The sequence below is a fragment of the Dipodomys ordii genome, unplaced genomic scaffold (assembly GCF_000151885.1).
Source record: "Dipodomys ordii isolate 6190 unplaced genomic scaffold, Dord_2.0 Scaffold15, whole genome shotgun sequence".
Taxonomy (NCBI): Eukaryota; Metazoa; Chordata; class Mammalia; order Rodentia; family Heteromyidae; genus Dipodomys; species Dipodomys ordii.
Window position 1 is genome coordinate 982156 of NW_012267231.1, and position 23117 is coordinate 1005272.

The following is a 23117-nucleotide window of genomic DNA, read 5'->3' on the forward strand; positions in this document are numbered from 1 at the left end:
CTCCCTCTCCCTCCCCCTCCCCTGTTCATTGTCTCAATGCGCTGGTCCACTTCGTGGGATCTTTTTGGGTTATTTCGCAGTGTGAGTTGGCCAGTCAGCGTCTCTACGTTAAAACTTTGCTTAGTGCCTTCTGGAAATTGTGCTTTCCCGGGTTTGTTAACGCACATTATATTAAAACTTACAGGAGCATTATATATCAAAATGAGGTTTTGAAAGTCACATAAAAGACCACCACGTTGATAAATATAATTTCACTCTTTTCGGCCAACTTTCAGCCAGTTATGAGTTCTCATTTGATTTCTTGTGTAGTACATTTGCAAACTTTAATGTTTGCCCAGAAACTCTTACTGTCTCAATTCAGCTATTGGTTGAACAGTTAAATGCTGAGAAGCAATGAAATCTCTACTTAGCATCCGCACTGCTCAGACTTGGGAGCTCATAATTATATTCAGACGTCTGTGTAATTTATTTTGTAGTGTCATCTCTACCCATGCAGTATGTTCAAAGTAGGAAGGGTTTAATCCATGCTCCTCCATCAGAGAGAAAATGATTCTTGGAATGAGGTTGTATCCATCCAAATTTGAAACAGATCTGCTTGGTTATCATTCGAACTTTAAGCAATAGAGAAGATACCTTAGACACCTAAGGTTTGCGGAGTGGATGGTTTTCATTTGTTTCCTGACATCTCCCTCACGCAGCAGTTAGAGCTCCCTGCTGGTCCAGACCACCTTCTGACCCTCAGGATCCTCACCTGGGACCCGGGATCTGAGCCGGGGTGAGGAAAGCCGTACACCTTTCCCCGCAGAGCAAACCGTTGTCTCTTAAGCACACACTTACCATTTACAAATGCCAAGAGACATAAATAAAGGAACATTGTAAGTGTTGGCTTTGTCAGAAATTAAACTGGGGCGTGGGGGCAGAGGTGTCTCTGAGCTTTAGAACAGGCTTTAGAAGTTACTTTGACTGTGGCCATTAAATGAAGTGCCTGAAGGCTTCACAAGGTAAATTACTTGCAGGGGGAGTGTACTTCACTAGGGTGAATTTCCTCCTCTACAGATGTCATTTAGAATGAATTACTTTTGTCAAAAACTGCCTGTTTGGGGCTGGGAAGGTGGCTCAGTGGTAGACTGTTGCCTAGCATGCATGAAGCCTTGGGTTCAATTCCTCAGAACCCCATACACAGAAAAAGCCAAAAGTGGTGTTACGGCTCAAGCAGTAGAATGGAGTGCTAGCCTTGAGTAAAAGAAGCTCAGGAACAGTGCCCAGCCCGGATTTCAAGCCCGAGAACTGGAAAAAAAAAAAAAAAGGGAAAGAGAAAAGAAAAAAAAACATGCTAGTTTCAAACCAAATGAAATATCCTAGCTAGGTAAAGTCTTAGTACCAACTCACCCATCTTTATGGTATCTAACATCAAGATTTAGGAAGTCTGCACATTTTTGTTCTTAACCTTATTCTGAATATTCTACGGCAAGTGTGTGTGTGTGTAATATGATTACTTATCTGAGAGATTAAAGATATGAGTCCTGCCAGAAGGAGAATATAAAAAGGGTTTTTTCCCTTTTTGAAAGTGTTTTTTTTTTTTTTTGCTTATCTTACCATTCTTTGTAGCCTTTCAGTCTTTCTCTCCTAATTCTGGAAAACCCAGGATTCCAAGGTGGGACCATTTTTCTTTGTGCATATTTTATCGGAAGAGGATGGGTATAAACAAAGCAGCTCTGGTTCTCTGGGATACAAGTTGGGTATTCTTAAACTTTCCATAGTTCCAGACAAGTCAGCCTAACCGACCACAGATTCCGTCCTGAGGGGTAGTCATTTCACTCAGCAAACACAAGGGAAAGGAGAGGTAGGTGGGAGGTACATGTGGGGGCTCCTCCACGCAGACCTGCATGGAGGCCATGACTGTGGCCCGGGCTTCGTTCTCCCACCGAGTTACGTTAGCTTGGCCCTCTCCAAGATTATTTTTGTGATCCTGCCCTGCTACTCCAACCTGAGAATTACTTTCCAGCTCCACGCCAGTTTCGGAAGCCTTACCCTTCCCCCCTTGCCCTCTGGTTGTTTCTTGCTTTATTCATTATGAATAATTGTTGTACCAAGTCTAACATTTTATGATACACCAGATGAATTTGAAGAGGAGGATCAGGATGGCATAATTAACGTGGAGCTTGTCTTTTTTTTTAACTTAGTTTTGAAAATCTAGTTCTTGTTAAGTCCCTAAAAGAAATATTTATTTGCAGATTTTACTTAGAAAAGTTCATACTTGCCACCTCTGTTGCCACAAAATGGTATTGCTCCTGCACTAGGTCACCTTAACCAGGCTTCTGAGGTCATAAGGGTCTTGTTTTGCTTTTCTCCCTGCAGCTGGCTGCCCCTTCAGATGTCCCTGTTACATATACTTAATATCTTTCTGGCTTTTCTTATCGAATGTTCCTAAGGGCTGCCTCTAAGCTCTCTCAAGTTTTAGGTTATAAGGGGGGAAAAAGTCCATCTTTTATACGTTTGCATTTCTTTACGTGATTTATACTTTATATTTCTTTATACTTTAAAAAACATTTAAAAGGCTGGGTTCCGTTTAAGGTAATATTTGTGTGTTTGCTGCTATTTTTTCCTTTGTGTGGTACTGAGATTTGAATTCAGGGCTCGGGCTTGCTACGCAGGCACACATCCCTTGAGCCACACCATATTTTTATAGTATTTTTTAAATTTTTAGTTTTCAGAAGCAGTAGTTTTCAGGAAAAGAGTGGCACAGATGTGCAGTTGTTTTGGCATAGGATTTGTACTTTGATTTATAGACATCAAAAGAACAAATCTTTCCCCACCACCCCTTTGAACACGGTAAGCATTTCACACACGCTTTTGCTCCCAGGCAGACTTAGCCCAGTATCTATCACCTGAAAAGGCTCTGGCCTCCTGTCTCTGCCAGGCCCTTGTCTACACCTGTGGTTGACTTTGTCCTCTTCTTTTGTCTCTTACTTGACATCCAGATTCTATCGAATCTCCCTTCCTGCCACTTTTACATTGCAAATGCTGACTGCCTACTTTTTAACACTCACCAACCCTCTCTCTCAGTCATGACCAAGATAAACACAGTGTCTTCCCATTCTGCAGACCCCTAATAGTCCCCTAAACCCCGCAGAGAGATTCCTGATGGCCCATCTGGCCAGCTGAACCCCTGCCTAGGTTGCCGTTCAAGGTTCAAGATGAGCTCTCACGGTCCCTACCCTGAATCTATGTTCTGTGGCCCCAGGTTCCTAGGCCTGGCACCCCAGGGTCTGTGGCATGCCGCCGCCACCACACGCCTAAACCCCCCCACACACACACACTGCTCTCCCCACCTTCCCAGTTCACCATCTCATCCAAGCTAGAATTTGGAGGAATTGGGAGTCTTGCCCTATGTGAGCTTTTCACTTTTTCTAGAAAATTTTCAGTCAAGATTAAAATATTTCGATGCAATTAGGTGATTTAGGTTTGTAAATTAAAAAGAATCCGTCATTGTTTGGCCAGTCTTCTCACTTCCTCTGTGTTCTCTGTCTGCCACCACGAGTGACACCATATTTAGTACTTTGAAGCAGATCCTGGGCTGCATGTCATTCCATTCACACATATTTTAATACGTAACCCTAAAATATAAAAGAACCTTTCATGAATATAAACAATATAAAAATAAATTAATTTTAAAAAATAAAAACAATATACCATGGAATGCCTTAAAAATAGCTCGGAGGTATAGTTCAATGCACCCTAGTTTCAATCCCCAGCAAAAAAAATAATAATTTGTAGCCGGGCGCTGGTGGCTCACGCCTGTAATCCTAGCTACTCAGGAGGCTGAGATCTGAGGATCACCGTTCAAAGCCAGCCTGGCCAGAGAGACCGTGAGACTCCTATCTCCAATAAACCACCAGAAAACCGGAAGTGGCACTGTAGCAGTGGTAAAGCACTCGCCTTGAGCTGAAGAGCTGAGGGACAGCACCCAGGCCCAGAGTTCAAGCCCCACGACCGACAAAAAAAAAAAATAATAATAACAATAATAATTTGTTATTATTCCTAATGCCATTAAATTTCTAGTCAGTTTTCATATTTCCTAGACTGTCTTAAAATTTTCACATTACTGTAGCTTGTTGGAATGAGGACCCAAGTAAGATGCATTGTTGGTTTTAATCTATAATTTTGTAGATCTTCCTTGAAGTTTATCAACCAATGTATAGCATGTTCCTCCTCGTGGATTTTGGTGATGGCTTCCTTGTGTTCACATGTTTGTATTTCTCTAGCCTCTGTATTTTCTTAAGCTGGGATTGATCAAGAGGTTTGAACTTTTTTTGTCAAGAAATACCAGCTGTATGGCAGTATGTATTCTTCCATCCAGAGGCAAATGGCCTAGTTGTGTCTTTTGCTTTAGGTGTTGTGGTAATTCTTTATTTTTTAATTCACCTTCAGAGAATATATCTATGTTTCATTAATAATTGGTTATCCAGATACAAGATGTATAGAAAGGTGCTCATCTGGTTCTTTCCCTTTGCTTAACCAATATTCAGGGTGGTTGATGAGTTTGTGTTTGGTTTTTTTAGTGCATTTTGAATTCTTATATTTTAATAGGGTGGGTGACTGTACTTTTTGACAAATCCTGTTCTCTGTTCTGCTCTCCTCCTCCTCCTCCTCCTCCTCCTTCTTGGAAGTTGTAGGGTTTGAACTCTGGGCCTGGGCGCTGTCCCTCAGCTCTTCAGCCCAAGGCTAGCGCTCTACCACTTGAGCCACAGCGCAGTTTCCGGTTTTCGGGGGGTTTATTGGTGATAAGATTCTCACAGACTTTCCTGCCCGGGCTGGCTTTGACCTGTTATCCTCAGATCTCACCTCCTGAGTCTCTAGGAAGACAGGCGTGAGCCACCGGCGCTGGCTGCTCACCTCACTGCCTGACCTTTCTCCTCAAAGAGGCCGTGTGATCCCCTTGTGCAGACAGGGGCCGTTCCTTGCCTCTCTATCCTCACCAGACTCCCTACGATTCCCAATACATGGTCGGAGCTTTTAAAGCAAAACGCTTTGTAAATAAATGGTTATCATTTTGTTACACTGTTCATGGAGGTGATGGCACGGTGTGTTGATGAGATGAACATCTGGCTGGTGTGTGTCTCCGGGCGGGCTTCAGTCTAGTGCTGTCTGCCACAGATGAGCTGCCTCACAGAAAAGAGCCTCATGCGTTTCCTCCCCGTCTCTTCCCAGTTATCCTCCCTGCCCATCTGGAAAATGGTGAGGCTGTTTTCAGAACCCTAGGTGTACCTCTGTAGGTTTGCGCATGAGGGAAAACAGTAGAGAACTCAACATGTCAAGGAAGTAGATGGGGGAGGGAGGGAACAATGTGCTTCTAATGAGAGAAGTGAGAAATACAGAATGTTTGTAAGAGACACAGCAGTGGGAAAGAGTTCCCACCTTTGGATGATTTCGTTTCCTGAACCAGAAAGACTAGCTTCAGCCACAAAGGGAATGATGGCTTCACTGCAGGTGAAGAGAATCTCAGCCTTCTGCCTACAGCTAGGGGTGGCCCAGTTGCATCCAAAGATGTCTTGAATTATGTGTGCTGATTAGCAGGGTTTTTTTTTATAATGCACTGCAATTTTCCAGGACTCAAACATACTAATAGCAGTTGTCTATATGTTTAAAAATACAACTTAGAAAACCCTGAAAGCTTTCTGGTCTGAAGCTCGGTGACTAGTAGAAAGTGATTGTGGTTTGGCAGACTAGGTCTTTTGATTTCATCTTGGGGACTTAGTGATTCTTACCACTGGGAATCTGGCAGAGCCTTAGAAGTTTATAGTTACGAGAAGAGGTCTCGGTAATCTCTGCTAATGGGCCGTTTTCCATTTGGTTTCTATGCGGTCATCTGCACAGTCCGTGCGAAGATGGCTGTATCAACTAGGAACTGCATTTGGCTGCTAGTAAAAGTCTCCTAAATAATAATAGCCGCTATTCTTCCTTCTCAGCCATCCACTGGGTGTGCTGTTAGGGTTGCCAGGCGGTCACTAGACAGCTTCTGGACTCTAGCCATAATATTCTTGCTCCAAGAAGGAGGAAGGTGGGGGAGAGGGTGAAGAAAAACAGGAATCCCAGTTCAGTCAGCTCCCATTAGTATTTTTTGGTCTCCTATGGGACGACTCTGTCTGGTACCTACTCACGTGGACAACAGTGGGAACTTATAAATTAGTGCTCCTTTACCCAAGCAGATGAGGAAAGGGGGGAAGGTGGGCATCCGTGACCACTGAGCAAGGCATGGAGATCTGATTTGTCTATTCTCTCATGCAATACTGATGGAGGATGTGCCAAGTGTCAAGACCAGAGCTCCTTGCTAGGTATTGCTTTGTAGTATTGTTTCATTGCCTTTTTCAGGAATGATTTTGTATGGACCAACTTGGGGTGTGGGAGGGTTTCATATATTCTTTTAGTTACAAGCCTTCCAGAAATTGAAATAAACCTGCACACAGGCAGGTAGTTAGTATTCAGTATACCCACCTATTAGACACAAGAGCCTTACCATCTCTAAGGGCAGAGTCCAGTAGGACTTTCTGTGATGATGAAAATATTCTTTGGGGCTGGGAAGGTGGCTCAGTGGTAGAGTGCTTGCCTTGCATGCATGAGGCCCTGGGTTCGATTCCTCAGCACCACATAAGCAAAAAGAAAAAAGCTGGAAGTGGTGCTGTGGCTCAAGTGCTAGAGTGCTAGCCTTGAGCTGAAAAGCTGAGGGACAGCGCCCAGGCCCAGAGTTCAGGCCCCACGACCAGACCCCCCCCAAAAAAAAAGAAAGAAAAAGAAAATATTTTCATCTACACTGCCCCATATAGTCTCTACTCGGGGCTGCTGAGCACTGACACTGTGGTCAGTGTGACTTAGGAACCGATTTTAAAATGTTTGTTTTAATTGATTGACATCTAGAGCCATGTATACTAGTGTTCTAGACCAGTGCAGAATTGAGAATCTTGAGCTTAAAAAGCTCCTTAGCTGGATGCAGTTCAACTTTGTGAGGGTTCAGAGGGTCAATACTGTGAGTCTGGGAAGTTCCCCCTCTTCCTCCTTCTAGCCAGTCCCCCCAGAACATGCCCCTGGACTTACCATCTTCTGTGATAATGAAAATATCTGCACAAAACCACTTTGAAGCAGTTTTTATTCTTGAGGTCAGTAATTCAAACCCCATCAGAGGCCTTTATTGTCTGGAGCTGAGCTTTTCTTCATCTGCCTCACATGGTGCCTGGCTAGCCACTGTCAGGCTTCAACCCAGCTTCTCTGACAACGGCCCACACAAGGAGCTCCCCTGGAAGTAGACCAGGGTGACCTCAAAGTGAAATGACCCCTCCAAGCTGCATAAAGACCAAGTCGCAACTTTCCATACAGCAGATGACCGGATCACTCACCTATTAGGTGTGTCAGTAGCTTTGGGATGAATGAATGAGCAAATGACTATTGAAAAAAAGCAAACCAGAATTTCAAATGTTGATTTGTATCACATCAAACTGACTAATAACAATTCCAGAAGTGGTCTGATTAGGACGAGTGCATAAAAAGCAATAATCACGTCTTGATGAGTTCAGAATGCTGTAAACATCTGCTTTATGTTTCTGAAGAATGGAACAGTATTAAGATTCCAAAGGAAAGGATATAAATTTTAAGAGTTTCCATTTTGATTTACATGAGTAGTTTTGTCCTGTAATTAGAATTTTAGTTTGATTTCATTTTAGAAGTTTTAATATATCTTTAGGTAATTTATCTTCAGATAATTTTACAACATCATAGAATTCTGAGATGGGTAGAAAAATTCAAGGGTCTTAATATTGGAAGTTTCCTTAGACATTGTAATTAGGTTTTTAGCTCATAAATAATTCCTCTGAGATTTATTTCCATAGATGTTTAATGAGCTTTATTCAAGTGGGCTCACGTAGAACCAAATGAACGTTTCTTACAAATCAGCATTCATGCATTGGAACTGGAGATAGAATTGTAAACAGTTTTGTCCCCCAGGTAAGAGCTGCTAACACTGAATGAATGGTCGAGGCAGGGCAGCCGTCCCTGAAGAGGGCTTTTGGGTCCCAATGTCTAGACACATTTTTAATTGTCCCCACACACACACTTGGAGAGGGGGTAGAATTGTCATACAGTGGGGGAGGACATTCAATTAGAGCACCCAGCCCAAGATATCAGTAGTGACAGAAAGTAAATTTCAGTCGTAGGCTTTGAAGCATCTTGGAATTGTTACCTGTGGATTTTGCTTTTCTGAATCTGAGGCTGGGTCACACAGCAATTCCTGGGCCTTAATGAGGGCCCCCAACTTTTTTGGTACTGGCTATTGAATTTGGGGCCTCAAGCTTGCTAGGTCAGTGTTCCACCATTTGAGCCACACACTCCCAGTACTTTTGTTTTTAGTTTGCTTTTCCAATAGAGTAGCTTAAGACATCAGTCTTCTACTTCTGCCTCCTGAGCAGTTGGGATTACAGGTTTGCACGACCATACCCAGCTCCTCCAGCCTCCTGAACACAGTCTTTAGAGACTGTGGAAGGAAGCATGTATTCAAGGACATCTCTTTCTCTGGTTAAGACAGGTCTTTATTTTCAGATTTAGTGAAATATGAATTTATCTGTACTTCTTAATAAGTGAATGGCATCCTGAGGGATATAGTCTCTCCATCCAGGAAAATGCTTCCGTTCAGATCGCCATGTAGGAGGAGGCAAGAGGGTTTCAGAGCTCAGGTACCCAACAGGGAAGTGAGGTGGACCAGCAGCTATGCGCATCGGATTTTACCCAGAAGAAATGAAAGCACGTGTCCGTTACAGACTGATAATGCTTGTGTAACTATGAGCACACTAAAAAAAAGACTATTAAGGCACACTTGAAATTGTGCGATGTGTGAATAATATTTCAGAAAGTCTGGAAATTATTTCTAAAGAAAAGCAAAGCCCCACTCTCCTACCACCCCCAACCCGCTCTCCCTCAGTCACTAACCCACTTCAGATCCAACCCTCCTCACGTAAATGCAATCAGTCATAAAGACTGTGGCTTCTTGTACCTGGCTTCTTTTATTTAACATGTTCTCAAGTTCATCCGTGTTTTAGTAGTACATCTCAATTTTTCATTCCTTTTTACTGGCAAATAGGATTCCAGTGTATGAATAGTCTGCATTTTTCTTTTTAATCATTGATGGAAATTAGAGTTGTTTCCAACTTGGGTTGTTGTGAATAATGCTGACATGGTCAATTTATTTATTTATTTTTTGGTTGATCGTGGGGCTTGAACTCTGGGCTTGGGTGCTATCCTTGCATTCTTCAGCTCAAGGCGAGTGTTCTACCACTTGAGCCATAGCACCACTTCCGGTTTTCTAGTGGTTTATTGGAGATAAGAGTCTCACAGACTTTCCTGCCCGGGCTGGCTTTGAACCGCGATCCTCAGATCTCAGCCTCCTGTGTAGCTAGGATGACAGGCGTGAGCCACAGGCGCCCAGCTCCATGATCAATTTTTTGGATGGACTTGGTTGCCAATTCTCTGGGCTCTGTTGGTCACACAGTAACTCTCCATTTCATTTTGAGGAGCTACCAGACTGTTCTCCTCACTGGCCATACTATAATCCCACCAGCAATGGGTTTTAACTGGAGATTGGTTATGCACTCTTTGGAGTGGCCATCCCAAGTCCTTGGCTGGATTCTCCCTTCCCGGTCTTCCGTCAAGGCCTTGTATTCCCAGAACTGATGGGTGGCAGATCTAAGCCCGAAAGTGGAATGGCGTTTAGCACACAAGTTCTCTCCAGTTTCTAGGCTCTCCGTGAATCACATAGATGTTACCCAGAGGCTCTTCCCAGGGATCTCACTGACAGAACTCAGCAGAGGCTTTCTCTTTAATAATAGATTATATTCCTATATCTCCTTTTGATAAACTCATCTTTAAAGATATATCTAAGGCTTTTTTCCCCCTAAGAGTAGAACTTCGTTGGAAAACACATCTGTTTTCTGTTTCACTTATTGTGAGTGTGGGCCCCTCCCCACTGGAGTTTGAACTCACACTTACTAGACAGGTGCTCAACCTGCCACACCTCATCCATTTTTTGGCTTAGTTATTTTTTTGGATAAGATCTCATGGTTTTTCCCAGGCTGGCCTAGACCTTGGTCCTCCTGTTTATACCTCCCAAGAAGCTTGGATGACATGCACACACAACCATACCTAACTTACAAGTTGAGAACGGGGTCTTGCTTTTTATCCACAATGGACTCAAACCAAAATCCTCCCAATCTGTGCCTCCCAAGTAGCTGGGATTATAGGTATGAGCCACTGCTCCAGCCTCATCTACAGGTTTGTACATTAAACACTCAAAAACACACACCTCCTAAACATGCTATTATAGCATGCAATTATGGCATCTCTGCAGGACTTAGCCAGCCTGTCTATACCTGACCACCGTCACACAGAGCCTCTCCGACCTGCTGTGAACCTCTGGCTGTCACACAGTCTGTCTGGGTCCAGGGAAGCACCCTCAGCATAGCTGGCCACTGTGTGTTCTCAATTCCATTCCTGCTCAGCCTCTAATACATCTTGAAGGTGTGCAGTAACAAATTCCATATATGAATTACTCTCCATTCAGATCCTTTACTCCTTTATTTGTTCCAAGATTTCCTGTGCACACCTTTCAAAGTTTCTTCTCAAGGCAGCATAGAGATTCAGTGAAAATGTGACCATTGACTTTTTCTACATCCTTAATATCAGAGCTGAATAGTTTCTTCTAAACCGTACTTTATGGAAGCCATGGTGTTTAGCCATGTGTGGTGGTATATACCTGTAATCCCAGCACTTTATGAGCCCAAGGCAAGAAGAGATGGTTCAAAGTCAACCTGGGATACATAACAAAACCCTTGTCTCAAGTGAGAAATAGAAGAAAAGGAGTTCCCGATGTCCTTTGCCCATTCTCATATGCCAAATATCCATGTAAGATGTTCATAGTCTCCCAGGTACTGGACCAGCTACAGCTTTGGTCCTAGCACCAAGTGGACACACATTGCTCAGTCAAGGGACAGAGGAATCTACTTTGTTTCATAAATGCAATCTGTGTTGCACACAGCACTTACACTGTATGCACACGTGTGTTCTTTTGCAGGCTATCGGCTGCACCTTGAACTGTACTTGCCAGAGCTTCAAACCTGGGAAAATAAACAACCGTCAGTGTGAGCAGTGCAGACATGGATGGGTGGCTCATGGTAATGTCATTTTCCTCTGCTCTTAGCCAGTAGTGCCCTTTTAATAACTTGCAGCTATTCGGGAACTGGTTTAATATTGAAGGATGACAGCTAGCTAGTTCATTTCTTAGGATGTGCCAGGTAGCAGTCTAATAGCGTCAAATGTTTTCTGAATTTGAACTCTTAAGCAGTATCCTAGCCCCATTCTAAAAAATATAGAAACTGGTATTTTGATGCTCTTTATTTTTCAGTGAAGGAAGTCTATGCTAATAAGTAGTCTTTAGGGTTTTCAGATTCAGTGTGTCCCAATAATATTTTTGTAACAATACCCTCTTCCTTGTGAATTTGCAGTTTATAGCTGAGTGCCCTTCTTGCTTGTTTGCCATATCTGATGACCTGACACGAGCTGCTTGGAGCCTCCCAGTACTTGAACTATGGCTGGTGTCACTGAAGAGTGGGATTTATAGTTAAAACTATTTTAATCTAAATTTTAATAGCCATATGTGGCTGGTAGCTGTCACACTGAACAGCTTGGAGTTAGGGTAATTAATTGTCAAGCCCCACAGCTGGATTAGGACTCACCTATAGCTTGCTCAGGTTCCCAAGCTCAAGCTCTACCTCCAGACCCTGCTTCCCAATTGTCCATGCTCTTGAATATGCATGAACATGCACTGTTTCCCCCTTTTCCTGGCCCCTTCCCTATTTGTGATGATTTTGCTCCTTAGAGCTGCACAAGAAAGAAAAATCTTAAGCCAGGTTTATTTTAGAAGTTCCTGTGAATAACTTGAAGACTCAGAGCTGCTGGGGTTATTAGTCGTTTCTGTGTTCGTGTTTTGCTTTTTGTTTTTGATTTTCTTTCTGTTGGAGCAGATCAATGAGAATTTGTCCTAGCCTACTTTCTGGGCAGTATTTCTCCTAAAATTAAAAGCTTTTCCAACCAGTCTTTCTTCAACTTGATTTTTAGCCCTAAGCAAGCTGAGGATCCCCGCCATGTATCCAGCCAGCCGGGTGGAGGTGGTCCAGTCCAGTGTGGTGTTTGATATCAGCAGCCTCATGCTGTACGGCACCCAGGCCATCCCCATTCGCCTGAAGATCCTGCTGGACCGGCTCTTCAGTGTGTTGAAGCAAGATGAGGTTCTCCAGATCCTCCGTGCCTTAGACTGGACGCTGCAGGACTACATCCGCGGCTATGTGCTACAGGTACTGCAACCAGGGCTGGTTTTGCCGGAGGCAGTGCCCACGGAAGGTGCAGCCTGCTGTCCTACCCTGCCAGGGGATGGCTGTCAGTGCCATCCTTCCCTTTAATGCTTTTTCTCGTAGTGTCAACCCCCACCTCTTATTCTGGGAGGAGTTCCTTGCTTTTTCCAGGATCTCCGTCACACCTCAGGCTGTGGGAGCAGGGTCTGTTCTCTGAGTGGGTCCCATACATTAGCTGCTGCTTCTACAGTAAGCCACTCACCCAGCAGGGTGCTGAGTCTACCTGCCCAGGAGGCAGAGGTCCAGGAGATATGATTCCAAACTGCCTAGGCAAAAAGTTAGTGCAATGCCATCTCTGCCAGTAAGAGTTGAGCTTGGTGTCATGTGCCTGTCCTCCTGCTGTTGTAGGAGCAAAAATAAGAAGTTTATAGTCCAGGCTGGACTGAGCCTGGACATTTTTTTCAAAAAAATAACTAAAGCAAAAATAATTGTGGTAGAGTGGTAGAGTACCTACCTAGTAAACATAAGGCCCTGAGTTCAAACCAAGCGTGACCAAAAACAAAAGGAAAAGAAAAGGGATCTTGCTGACTGCTGTCCACTAGTATGTGGTAGATACAGAATTTGAATTTACTTCTGCCTAATTCTAAAGCCCAGGCTCTTTCCTTGGAAACCCGTTTGCTCACGTCTAGCACAGGAACCCCAGCAGTCTAGAAAGAGCTATTTATGTAGACTAGCATTGTGAACTTACATTATGACGTAGATCAATATTTAATGATCCTAATAATCTTGCTTTCTAGTGTTAGGATTAAAAATATGGAATCAATTACCTTGAACCTCTAGTGCATGAAAAATTTATGATGTTATATTCCTCATCATCTTCAAAACTCTTATGTGCACTGTGAAAAATCTCAGTAGGCCATCAAATACATGTTCTATGATAAAATATTTATTGTAGTTTTGGGAAAAGTTAGACCTTGCTAGAGTTTGAAAGATCTCCAACACTCCAGTGTAATTACAGCTCTGCTTTGTGAGCATGGGCAGTAGATCAATACAGGTTCATTTGTTTTCTGATGGTACTTGCTTGGGAAGATGATTAAACTGGCAGCAAATGAATACTTGAGCTATATCTAGGGCTGATTGCTTCATTTGTACTCGTTAGATAAAGAAGTTATTCTTGTTCAAATGATATATATATATTTATTTTAGTAGGGAGAATTACTATACCTAATGCATGACAACAAATATTTTTAAGGAAGGTGAAAAATAATCACCAAATTTCCCTGATTTGGACTTGAGTAATGTAATTTCATTTCTCTCTTCTGGACCAGTTGTAGGGCCCCTGCTTATATTTATGCAGTTTAGGCTCTACACAAAGTTTCTGGCCTACTTCTAGGCCAGAAGGAGGTGAGCATAAACTGGAGTATAAATGTCATGTTCACCCAGAAAAGAACATCTTTTTGATGCGTGAAAAGGTACTCAAGAGTCTAGTAGAAGCCCTGATCAAATGATGACTTCCCTAGAGAAAGGAAGAGTAGTAAATGGGTCATGCACTTTGGATTTAGGATGCGTCTGGGAAGGTGCTGGACCACTGGAGCATCATGACCAGTGAAGAGGAAGTGGCCACCTTGCAGCAGTTCCTTCGCTTTGGTGAGACCAAGTCCATTGTGGAGCTCATGGCAGTCCAAGAGAAAGAAGAGCAGTCTGTCCTCGCACCTCCGTCGACAGCCAACATCGACATCAGGGCTTTCATCGAGAGCTACAGCCACAGGGGTTCGCGCGTCCCCACACCTGTGGACAAAGGGAACCCCAGCAGTGTACATCCTTTTGAGAACCTCATAAACAATGTGACGTTCATGCTGCCTTTCCAGTTATTCAACCCCCTGCCTCCCGCCCTGATAGGGTCATTGCCTGAGCAGTACATGTTGGAGCAGAGTCAGGACCAAAGCCAGGACCCCAAACAGGGAATCCATGCACCCTTCTCTGATAGTAGCTTCTTAACCTCCACACCATTTCAAGTTGAAAAAGAACAGTGTTTAAACTGTCCAGATGCCATTACTCAAAAAGAAGACAATGCCCATCTAAGTGACTCCAGCTCATACAGCATTGCCACTAAGCTTGAAAGGACACGGTTATCCCCCGAGGCCAATGCGAAGGCAGAGAGGAGCAGCCTGAGCACGAAGAAAGGCCGGGTGTTCTGCACCGCATGTGAGAAGACTTTCTATGACAAAGGCACCCTCAAAATCCACTACAATGCCGTCCACCTGAAGATCAAGCACAAGTGCACCATTGAAGGGTGCAACATGGTGTTCAGCTCCCTGAGGAGCCGGAACCGCCACAGCGCCAACCCCAATCCTCGGCTGCACATGCCAATGAACAGAAATAACCGGGACAAGGATCTCAGGAACAGCCTGCACCTGGCAGGCTCCGAGAACTACCAACGCCCAGGCTTCCCGGGGATTGCTCCAGACTGTGGACCTCTCCCCAGCTACCCTGGTTCTGGGGAGGATTCCAAAGGCCAGTTGGCCTTCTCTAGTATCGGGCAAAATGGAGTGCTCTTCCCTAACCTAAAAACAGTCCAGCCAGTCCTTCCTTTTTACCTCAGCCCGGCCACTCCCGCTGAGCTGGCAAATACCCCTGGAGTGCTGCCTTCTCTCCCTCTCTTGTCCTCCTCAATCCCAGAACAGCTGGCTTCCAGTGAGATGCCCCTGGATACGCTTCCCAAGAAGAAATCCCGGAAGTCCAGTATGCCAATCAAAATAGAGAAGGAAGTGGTAGAAGTGGGTCAGGAGAAGAGACCCCTGAGCTCTGATGAAGACGCGCCCCTGCAGGGGGTCAGCGAAGATGAGCCTGAAGCCTGCAGTCCTCAGTCAGACAGAGCACCTGAGGAGCAGCACACCCAGTCAGGAGGCTTAGGGAAGTCTCTCTCTCGGGGGGAGAGGCCTTGCAGTCTCGGATCTGTGACTGAGGCCCATGGAACCGTCAGCCAGATCTCTGAGCAGGCCACACACAACTCAGAGAGGGAGGCTGAGCAGCAACTAACGTTGACCATGGTGCCGAGGGAGGTAGAGGACGGCAGCCAAGAATACCACTTCACACCTGGAGTGGAATCCCATGTTCCTTTTCCTGACTACATGGAGCTTCAGCAACACCTGCTGACCGGGGGACTCCTCAGTGCCTTGTCCCACAGGGCCATGGCTTTTCCTTGTCTCGGAAATTCCAAAGAACTGGAGCCCCCAAGCCAGCATGTGCCCACAAGGCAGAAGGAAGAACCTCGCACTCAGTGTGACATCTGCAGGAAAACCTTTAAGAACGCTTGCAGCTTGAAAGTGCATCTCAAGAACATGCATGCCAGAGACACGCACACGTGCACCGTGGAGGGCTGCCGTGCCACTTTCCCGTCCCGCAGGAGCAGAGACAGGTAAGCAACACTGGCAATCATTCTTGTAAAGACACAGGTTCCTAGCCCGAATCACAGCTGAGTCACCTGGAAGGCTGTGAAAACACAGACTTCTGGGCCCTGGACCTGTACTTCTGTCCCAGTAGGTAGCAGAAAGGGGACAGAGATGTCTGGGCTTTAACCCTAAACTTCTGTGCTAGTAGATGGGGGAACTACAGGACCCTAACTGTAGACTTCCGTTCCAGTAGATCAGTGGATGGGAAGTGGGGGGGGGGGAGTATTTTGCACTTCTGTCAAATTCCCAAATGTTGACATTGTTCTGAAGAAATTTTCAATTTCAAAATCTAAAGCCAGCTGCCAGTGGTTCACATCTGTAACCCTCCCAACTCAGGAAGCTGAGATCTGAGGATCATGGTTCAGAGCCAGCCCAGGCAGGGAAGTCTGTGAGACTCTCATCCCCAATTAACCACCAAATAGCCAGAAAGTAGAACTGCATGCTCAAATGGTAGAACACGGGCTGGGAAGGCGGCTCAGTGGTAGAGCGCTTGCCTTGCATGCCTGAGGCCCTGGGTTCGATTCCTCAGCACCACATAAGCAAAAAAAAAAAGCCGGAAGTGGCACTATGGCTCAAGTGGTAGAGCGCTAGCCTTGAGCTGAAGAGCTGAGGGACAGCGCCCAGGCCCAGAGTTCAGGCCCCACGACCGGACCCAAAAAACAAAAAAATCAAATGGTAGAACACCAGCCTAGAATGAAAAACTAAGGGACTACGCCCAGGCCGAGTCCCAGCCCTAATACCAGCACCAAAAAAATTGGCTGCAAGACCTTCCCTCCTCAAATGGTGTGAAGATACTTGAAATTTTCGCAGTCTACCTTTGTGTGGGCTTTATGTGTATTTGGTATAGAGATATTGAAGACATTCCCATTGATGCCTTTCTGAAGTCTGAGAAATGTCAAATTCAGAAACACCTCAGGCTCTCAGGGTGTGTAAAGAATCGTGCGTGAGGTCTCACATTAGCAACTTGGGTAAAAGAGCTTGGTAAAGATGTAGGGGGTTGGGAGATTTTAAGTTGTCACTTTGGTTTCCCCAAACTTTTCTCATTTTTCTCTCACAATACAAAATCCATCAAATGAGACCTTTTCTCTGATTTCTAGTCAACCAGCTACATTTGCAAAGAAGAGTAACAATTGAGATTTTCTTCAATATGAAGGTACCAGAGGGTAGAGATGATTGTCAGGTTGTTCGAGCAGCTGTGATGCTGGGTTTTTGTGACACATGCAGACTTTACAGAGCGCACACTTGTGGGACACGCCAAACACACGCAGACTGTTTACAGAGAGCACACTTGTGGACACACGTCACCCTTGGGCGCACAGCAGCGTGTTGGTATCTTGCTTGTGCTCTGCTTCCCACACTTGGAGCTCTAACTACTGTTTAGGTCACCCTGCTCCTGGGCCAGAACTGGCATACCAGAAGATGGCCCAGGAGGCCTATTAAATGCAAGATGATAAATGCTAAATGCTCACAGAGTGTTCATATGCAACATTTGCTCAAACAAGTTTGACTTGAAGCAATTCAACACCACCACTAGCTTAGTCCAAATTGTACTGCCTAATTTGTTAAGAGGGTGAAAATGTACAGACTCCCACACACATTCCTGGATAGGCTCATAAGAACACACTCATTGTCTTGAGTCCAGGGGGTAGAACACAGGAGATACTACTTAAAATTCCTGTTTCTGTTGCTGAGATGTTAAGCAAACCACTAGTGTGCCCTCATTAGTGAGCCAGGAGTGTTTGCTCATGAGTAAGCTGTAGTCGTGAACAGGTGGTCAGATCATGTAGATTATCCTTCCTTTATAAGCCTGTTTTAAATTACATTGCATACTGGATACTTTCTCATTTGATACTTATGTTTCCATATATTCAATGTTTTCTCATGTTCTGGCCCATTAGAGATGTGATCCTTCTACTGTAACAGGAAGGCAACTTGTATTACAAATTTAGGAATTCCAGCAGTATAAAACTTGGAGTGTGTTTTACCAAGAATCCCGATTAAGGGGACATCATTTTTTAATTTTATTTTTTGTTGGTTGTCGGGCTTGAACTCTGGGCCTGTATGCTTTCCCTGCGCTCTTCAGCTCAAGGCAAGTGCTCTACCCTTGAGCCACAGCGCCACTTCCTGTTTTCTAATGGTTTATTGGAGATAAGAGTCTCACAGCCTTTCCTGCCTGGGCTAGCTTTGAACCACACTCCTCAGTCTCCTGAGTAGCTAGGATTACAGGTGTGAGCCTCTGGCGCCCAGCTCAAGGGACATCATTTAAGCAGGGGGCATCCTCATGGAATACTTATGGACAAACCCAGACCCTGCCACTCTTCTTAGACACATAACTCCCACTGCTCCAAGACCCTATGGCTATTAGGACAACTGTCACCTCCTCTCCACCATTACTTTCAACAGCAGCTCCTGGGGCCTGTCAGGAAGGATGGGACAGCATGTCTGGTGCTTATTTAGCCAACAAACATGCATTAAGGATCTTCTCTGATCGTTGCTGGGCTGCAGTTCCTGCCCACAGAAGTCGTCAGTGTGTAGTAGATGAGGCAGATGAGTTAATCTTATAGATGAATATCATTGTGACAGTAGGAGAAGTTACAGGCTGCTCTGTGCACAGGGGGTGGCGTTAACTAGACCCCTTGAGAGGATAAAGGTTTCCTGGAAGAAGGGTAGCTCTAAACCAGCAACGTTCAGGTGTTTGGGTCTCACAACGCCTTTTAACTAGGGACCCTTTTCTGGCCAGTGTGTGGCACAGCCTGTAATCCTGGCTGCTTGGGAGGCAGAGATCAGAGAATTGCAGTTCCATGTCAGCCCGGGCCAAAAGGTCATGAGACTTCACCCCAGTGAATGTCCGGACATGGTGGTGTGTGCTGGTCAGCCCACCTGCTGGGGAAGCGCAACAGGCGTGGCGGAGCGCACCTACCCCGGCTGTGTGGGGAACGCAGACAGGAGGACTGCAGTCCAGACTCTAGTGTGAACAGGGCTGGGGCCGTAGCTCAAGCGGGGGAGCGCCTGCCTAGCAAGCCTGGAGATCTGAGTTCAACCCCAGTGCTTCCAAAACACAGAACAAACAAAACCTGCAGTGTTTAAGCGATTGTTACCAGTATTTGTCATACTAGACACTGAAAGTCATCATAATCACTTCAGAATAAGAATGTAAATATCGCAGTTAGTATACCATTTTGGGGGGGAACCAAAAACTTAGTTTGTTTTATAGATTGATAGATCTCTTTAATACCCGGTTGCATTAGAAGGTTGACTTCGTCATGCAGCCTGTTACGTTATTACATGTCTGTAACACCTAGAACACTCCACCGTACACTCTTGAGAGAATGAGAATGAAAAGGCCAAGGCTGTGCTGATGTTCTGCCTCCTGAGTTCTAGAGCCTCCAGTGGGTGTGGGCGGCACCCTGGGCTCTCACAGACTACAGTTTGAGAACAAATGGTCTCCTCCCCGGAAGAGTGGGAAGGGATGTTAGAGACTGACAGGAGGATAAGGATGTGGTACAGATTTGCAGTCCTGGAAGAAGGTCCAGTGCGTAGTTTCTGAAGGTGTCCTGGGGACACAGCACGTCAGAAATGCATCTATGGGCTGGGAAGGTAGCTTAGTGGTAGAGTGCTCACCTAGCATGCATGAAGCCCTGGGTTCCATTCTTCAGTACCACATACACAGAAAAAGCCAGAAGTGGTGCTATGGCTCAAGTGGTAGAGTGCTAGCCTTGAAGAAAAGAAGCTCAGGGACAATGCTCAGGCCCTGAGTTCAAGCCCCAGGACTGGCAAAAAAAAAAAAAAAAAAAAAGCATCTATCCCCTCGGATCGGAGGCGTCAGAAGCAGGAGAGGAACACACAAGTTAGCAGCTGGCATTTGTGAGATATTCGGGCGCTGGGCATGAGGCCCAGTGACTTGCTTGTTAGAGTAAGGATCTTTCTGTCCCTGGTCCAGTAAATGCTTGGCTTCTTTAGCGACTTGCGTATGAGAACCAATATGTCATTCTGATGTCTGGATTTCTGCCAACACATACCTGCTCCCCAAGCCGGAACACTGACCTAATCACAGGCAGAGCTGAGGTTAGAGGAACCGTTTGCAAAGTGGCTGATCTGGAAGAATAATTCTGATGATGTCCAGAGAAGTGGGGCAGGGTGATAAACTGCATAGTATACATTGTTTATAAAATATGATAAAGCCTCCCACATACATGTCTTGTGAAATTTGGAAGTGAAAATGGAAATCTTAATAATTTTAGTGAGGATATTTTTTCCAACTTGACCCTGATCTGTATTTGGGGGAGGGGAGGAGCATTTTCCCTGTTGTGGATCATTCTCCTGTCCTCTTTTAAGATTCTACCTTTTGTCCAGGCTTGGTGGTACCCACTTGTAACTCTAGCTGTGTGGGAGCCATAGGTAAGAGTATCATGGTCATAGGCCAGGCCAGGCAAAACAGCAGGGGACCTTACCTGAAGAATAACGAACAGCACCTGCTCACCGAGCAGGAGGCCCTGAGTTCAAACCCAAGAAACTTACACCCTTTGGTCAGGGCAGGCTTTCCTCACTAGAAGTTAGAAAGGGATTCCTGAGCGAGGGCAAAATTGATTTACAAGTTACGTCTAAATGATACATATGACTAAAAGATGTGTTGTAATGGATGTTCATTATCTCCCCCGAGAGTAATCACGGGCTGCAAGATGGGTGGTGTGCTCACACTGCTGCGTTTGCAAAACTTCTGTCTGGTATACAGAGAAGTACATAGACACACAAACAGACACATGCCCACGTACATGTGCATTCACACACAGGTATGCACATACATATCCAACGTTTATCCAGACACATGCCCACGTACATGTGCATTCACACACAGGTATGCACATACATATCCAACGCTTATCCAGACACATGCCCACGTACATGTGCATTCACACACAGGTATGCACATACATATCCAACGCTTATCCAAACACACACATGCACACTCACTCCCACCTGTAGGACTTGTGGGACTCAGTGTGTACAAAGGCTCCAGACCAGCACCATCCACAAGAAAGAAGATGTGACCAGTACAGAAAATTCTTAACATTTTAATAGCCCCATTAAAAGGCACAAAGAAACAAAGTAAGTTTTAATAACACCTACTTCAACGTTATTATTTAGTATATGGCTTTTGCCACACTTCCGGCACTCAATAACTGTATTAGGCCCTGCAAGTGAGGAGGTTTCATTGAAATTAAGTCTGCTGCTTAGTTCCTAATAGCTGGTGCTGAGACCTCCTAGGATCACCTGCTTCCAGTTAAACTGGCCTAATTGAAATAGGCTAGCTGTCCTTTTATAGGAGAGTTCCCGGAAGTGAGCATTTCTGTCAGATGATGAAAACGGAAGCCTCCGGGCTATTGGCTTTGCCGGTGAGAGCTGCGAGCAGCCAGGGGTCAGGGTCCATCCCGCAGGGGCTGAAGCCTGGGTCACTCCCAACCGTGCTTTGCCTTCTCTATTCAGAATGATGACTCTAAAACTGCAGCCCAACTCGTTGCTAACCGTCTTCTCACTCTTGTAGACACAGTTCAAACCTAAACCTCCACCAAAAAGTGTTGAGCCCAGAGACATTGGAGAGCAGTGGAGACCACTTCCGTGCCGCCTACCTTCTGAAAGACGTGGCCAAGGAGGCCTACCAGGACGCGGCTCTCACCCAGCGGGCCTCCCAGACATCGGTCATCTTCCAGGGGTCCAGTCGCATAGACCGCCTGGCTTACCCAGTCAGCCAGGTGCACAGTGCCAGCCTGGAGAGCTACCCCTCCCTCCACCCCAGTGAGGGCACCATCCTGGATCTGAGCACGGCCTCCGGCACCAAGTCGGAGAGCAGCAGCCCCTCCTCGTGGGACTCAGACGGGCTGAGCGAGGAAGGCCCTCTGCTTACGGAGGGCAGCGAGGGGACCTGTGAAGGGCCCAGCCTCGTGCCCGGGACGGAGGGGTACCCGATCTGCGTGCTGATGGAGAAAGCTGACCAGAGCCTTGCCAGTCAGCCCTCCGGGCTGTCCATGACCTGTCACCTCTGCCAAAAGACATACAGCAACAAAGGGACCTTCAGGGCCCACTACAAAACCGTGCACCTCCGCCAGCTCCACAAGTGCAAAGTGCCGGGCTGCAACACCATGTTCTCTTCCGTTCGCAGTCGGAACAGACACAGCCAGAACCCCAACCTCCACAAGAGCCTGGCCTCGTCGCCCAGTCACCTCCAGTAACAAAGTGGCAGATCCAAAGCTCCTATATGCAGGCATGAGATAGTCCAAAGAGGCTCGGACCATTTCAGATCAAGCCCGGCATAAAGATTTGGTCTGAGCACGTTTCCTACAGCAGGATGAGTGGAGGACAAGCCTTGCGGGAAGGTGGCCGGGAGGTAGTCCTTCCATTACTGTTCTTAGCTCGAGTGTTTCTCCGACATTCAGAAAACAGAAAGCCATGTCCCCCAGATTTGTTGACATGTTTCCTGAGAGAGCTCACACCAGGTCTACAGATTGACAGGGGGCACCCAGGACCTGGGGCACCTTCCAGAAAGGCTTCAGTAGTGTTAAGGGTCCTTACAGGAGACGTGTCCTGGGAAAGTGTCACCGTGGGTAAAACACAAAAGGTCCCTTGTTTCATGACCTAAAATGCAGGCCTGAGTTTAGGAAAACAACCTCCAGGGACCATCTCCATCTGGAGTGGAAGATTGCTCCCCCCTCCCCACAACGCTCCGAACTCCAGAGATTCTCCCAGGAGGCAGGCCGGCCTCTGACCCAGTGCTTGATCCTGGGTCTGTAGCAGGCATTTAAGAAGTAGGGGACATCTTTCCTGCACATAAAAGTGGTGGTCCGCAATTTAGTTTAAACCAATTTTGATCATACTTGTGTTTGTTATGGAAGTAATGGCAAGATTGTGGCCATGTCATGTGTCACCTCAATTTCTGTTGAAAAGCAGAACAAGTGACAACTCTTACTTCAGAGCCACTGTCCACTGTCACTAGGCAAGCTTTTGAGTCTGTCCGTCTTGAGGCTGTGGATTGAACTCGAGCATGATTCTGGCAGGACCAGTGTTCGCTTTCTACCAAAGCATTTAGAGAATGTGCTTCTGGCGGAGGTTGGGTCCCTGTCTTCGCCCTTTCAAAAATGTATACGGTTAGGAGGAGTTTGAAACTTATCTGGTAGAAAGAAAAGGAGGACATTATTGTCATACTATATGTCTTAATATTTAACTTATTCTGAAATGTGTTCCACTCTGTTATACATGTTTGCCACTGTAGAAAGGAAGGCTCGTC

At 45.7% G+C, this 23117-nt stretch overlaps 1 protein-coding gene across 1 annotated transcript in view; it reads left to right on the top strand.

The window, feature by feature from the left end:
• The window catches only part of Bnc1 (basonuclin 1), a 28404-nt gene extending 6339 nt beyond the window's left edge, over positions 1–22065 (top strand). The window contains exons 3-6 of the mRNA XM_013011850.1: positions 11111–11210; positions 12154–12389; positions 13949–15804; positions 21381–22065. Of these exons, the coding sequence (XP_012867304.1) occupies positions 11111–11210; positions 12154–12389; positions 13949–15804; positions 21381–22065 (2877 nt within the window). The remainder of the gene's footprint in view (positions 1–11110; positions 11211–12153; positions 12390–13948; positions 15805–21380) is intronic.
• Positions 22066–23117: the final 1052 nt, after the last annotated feature.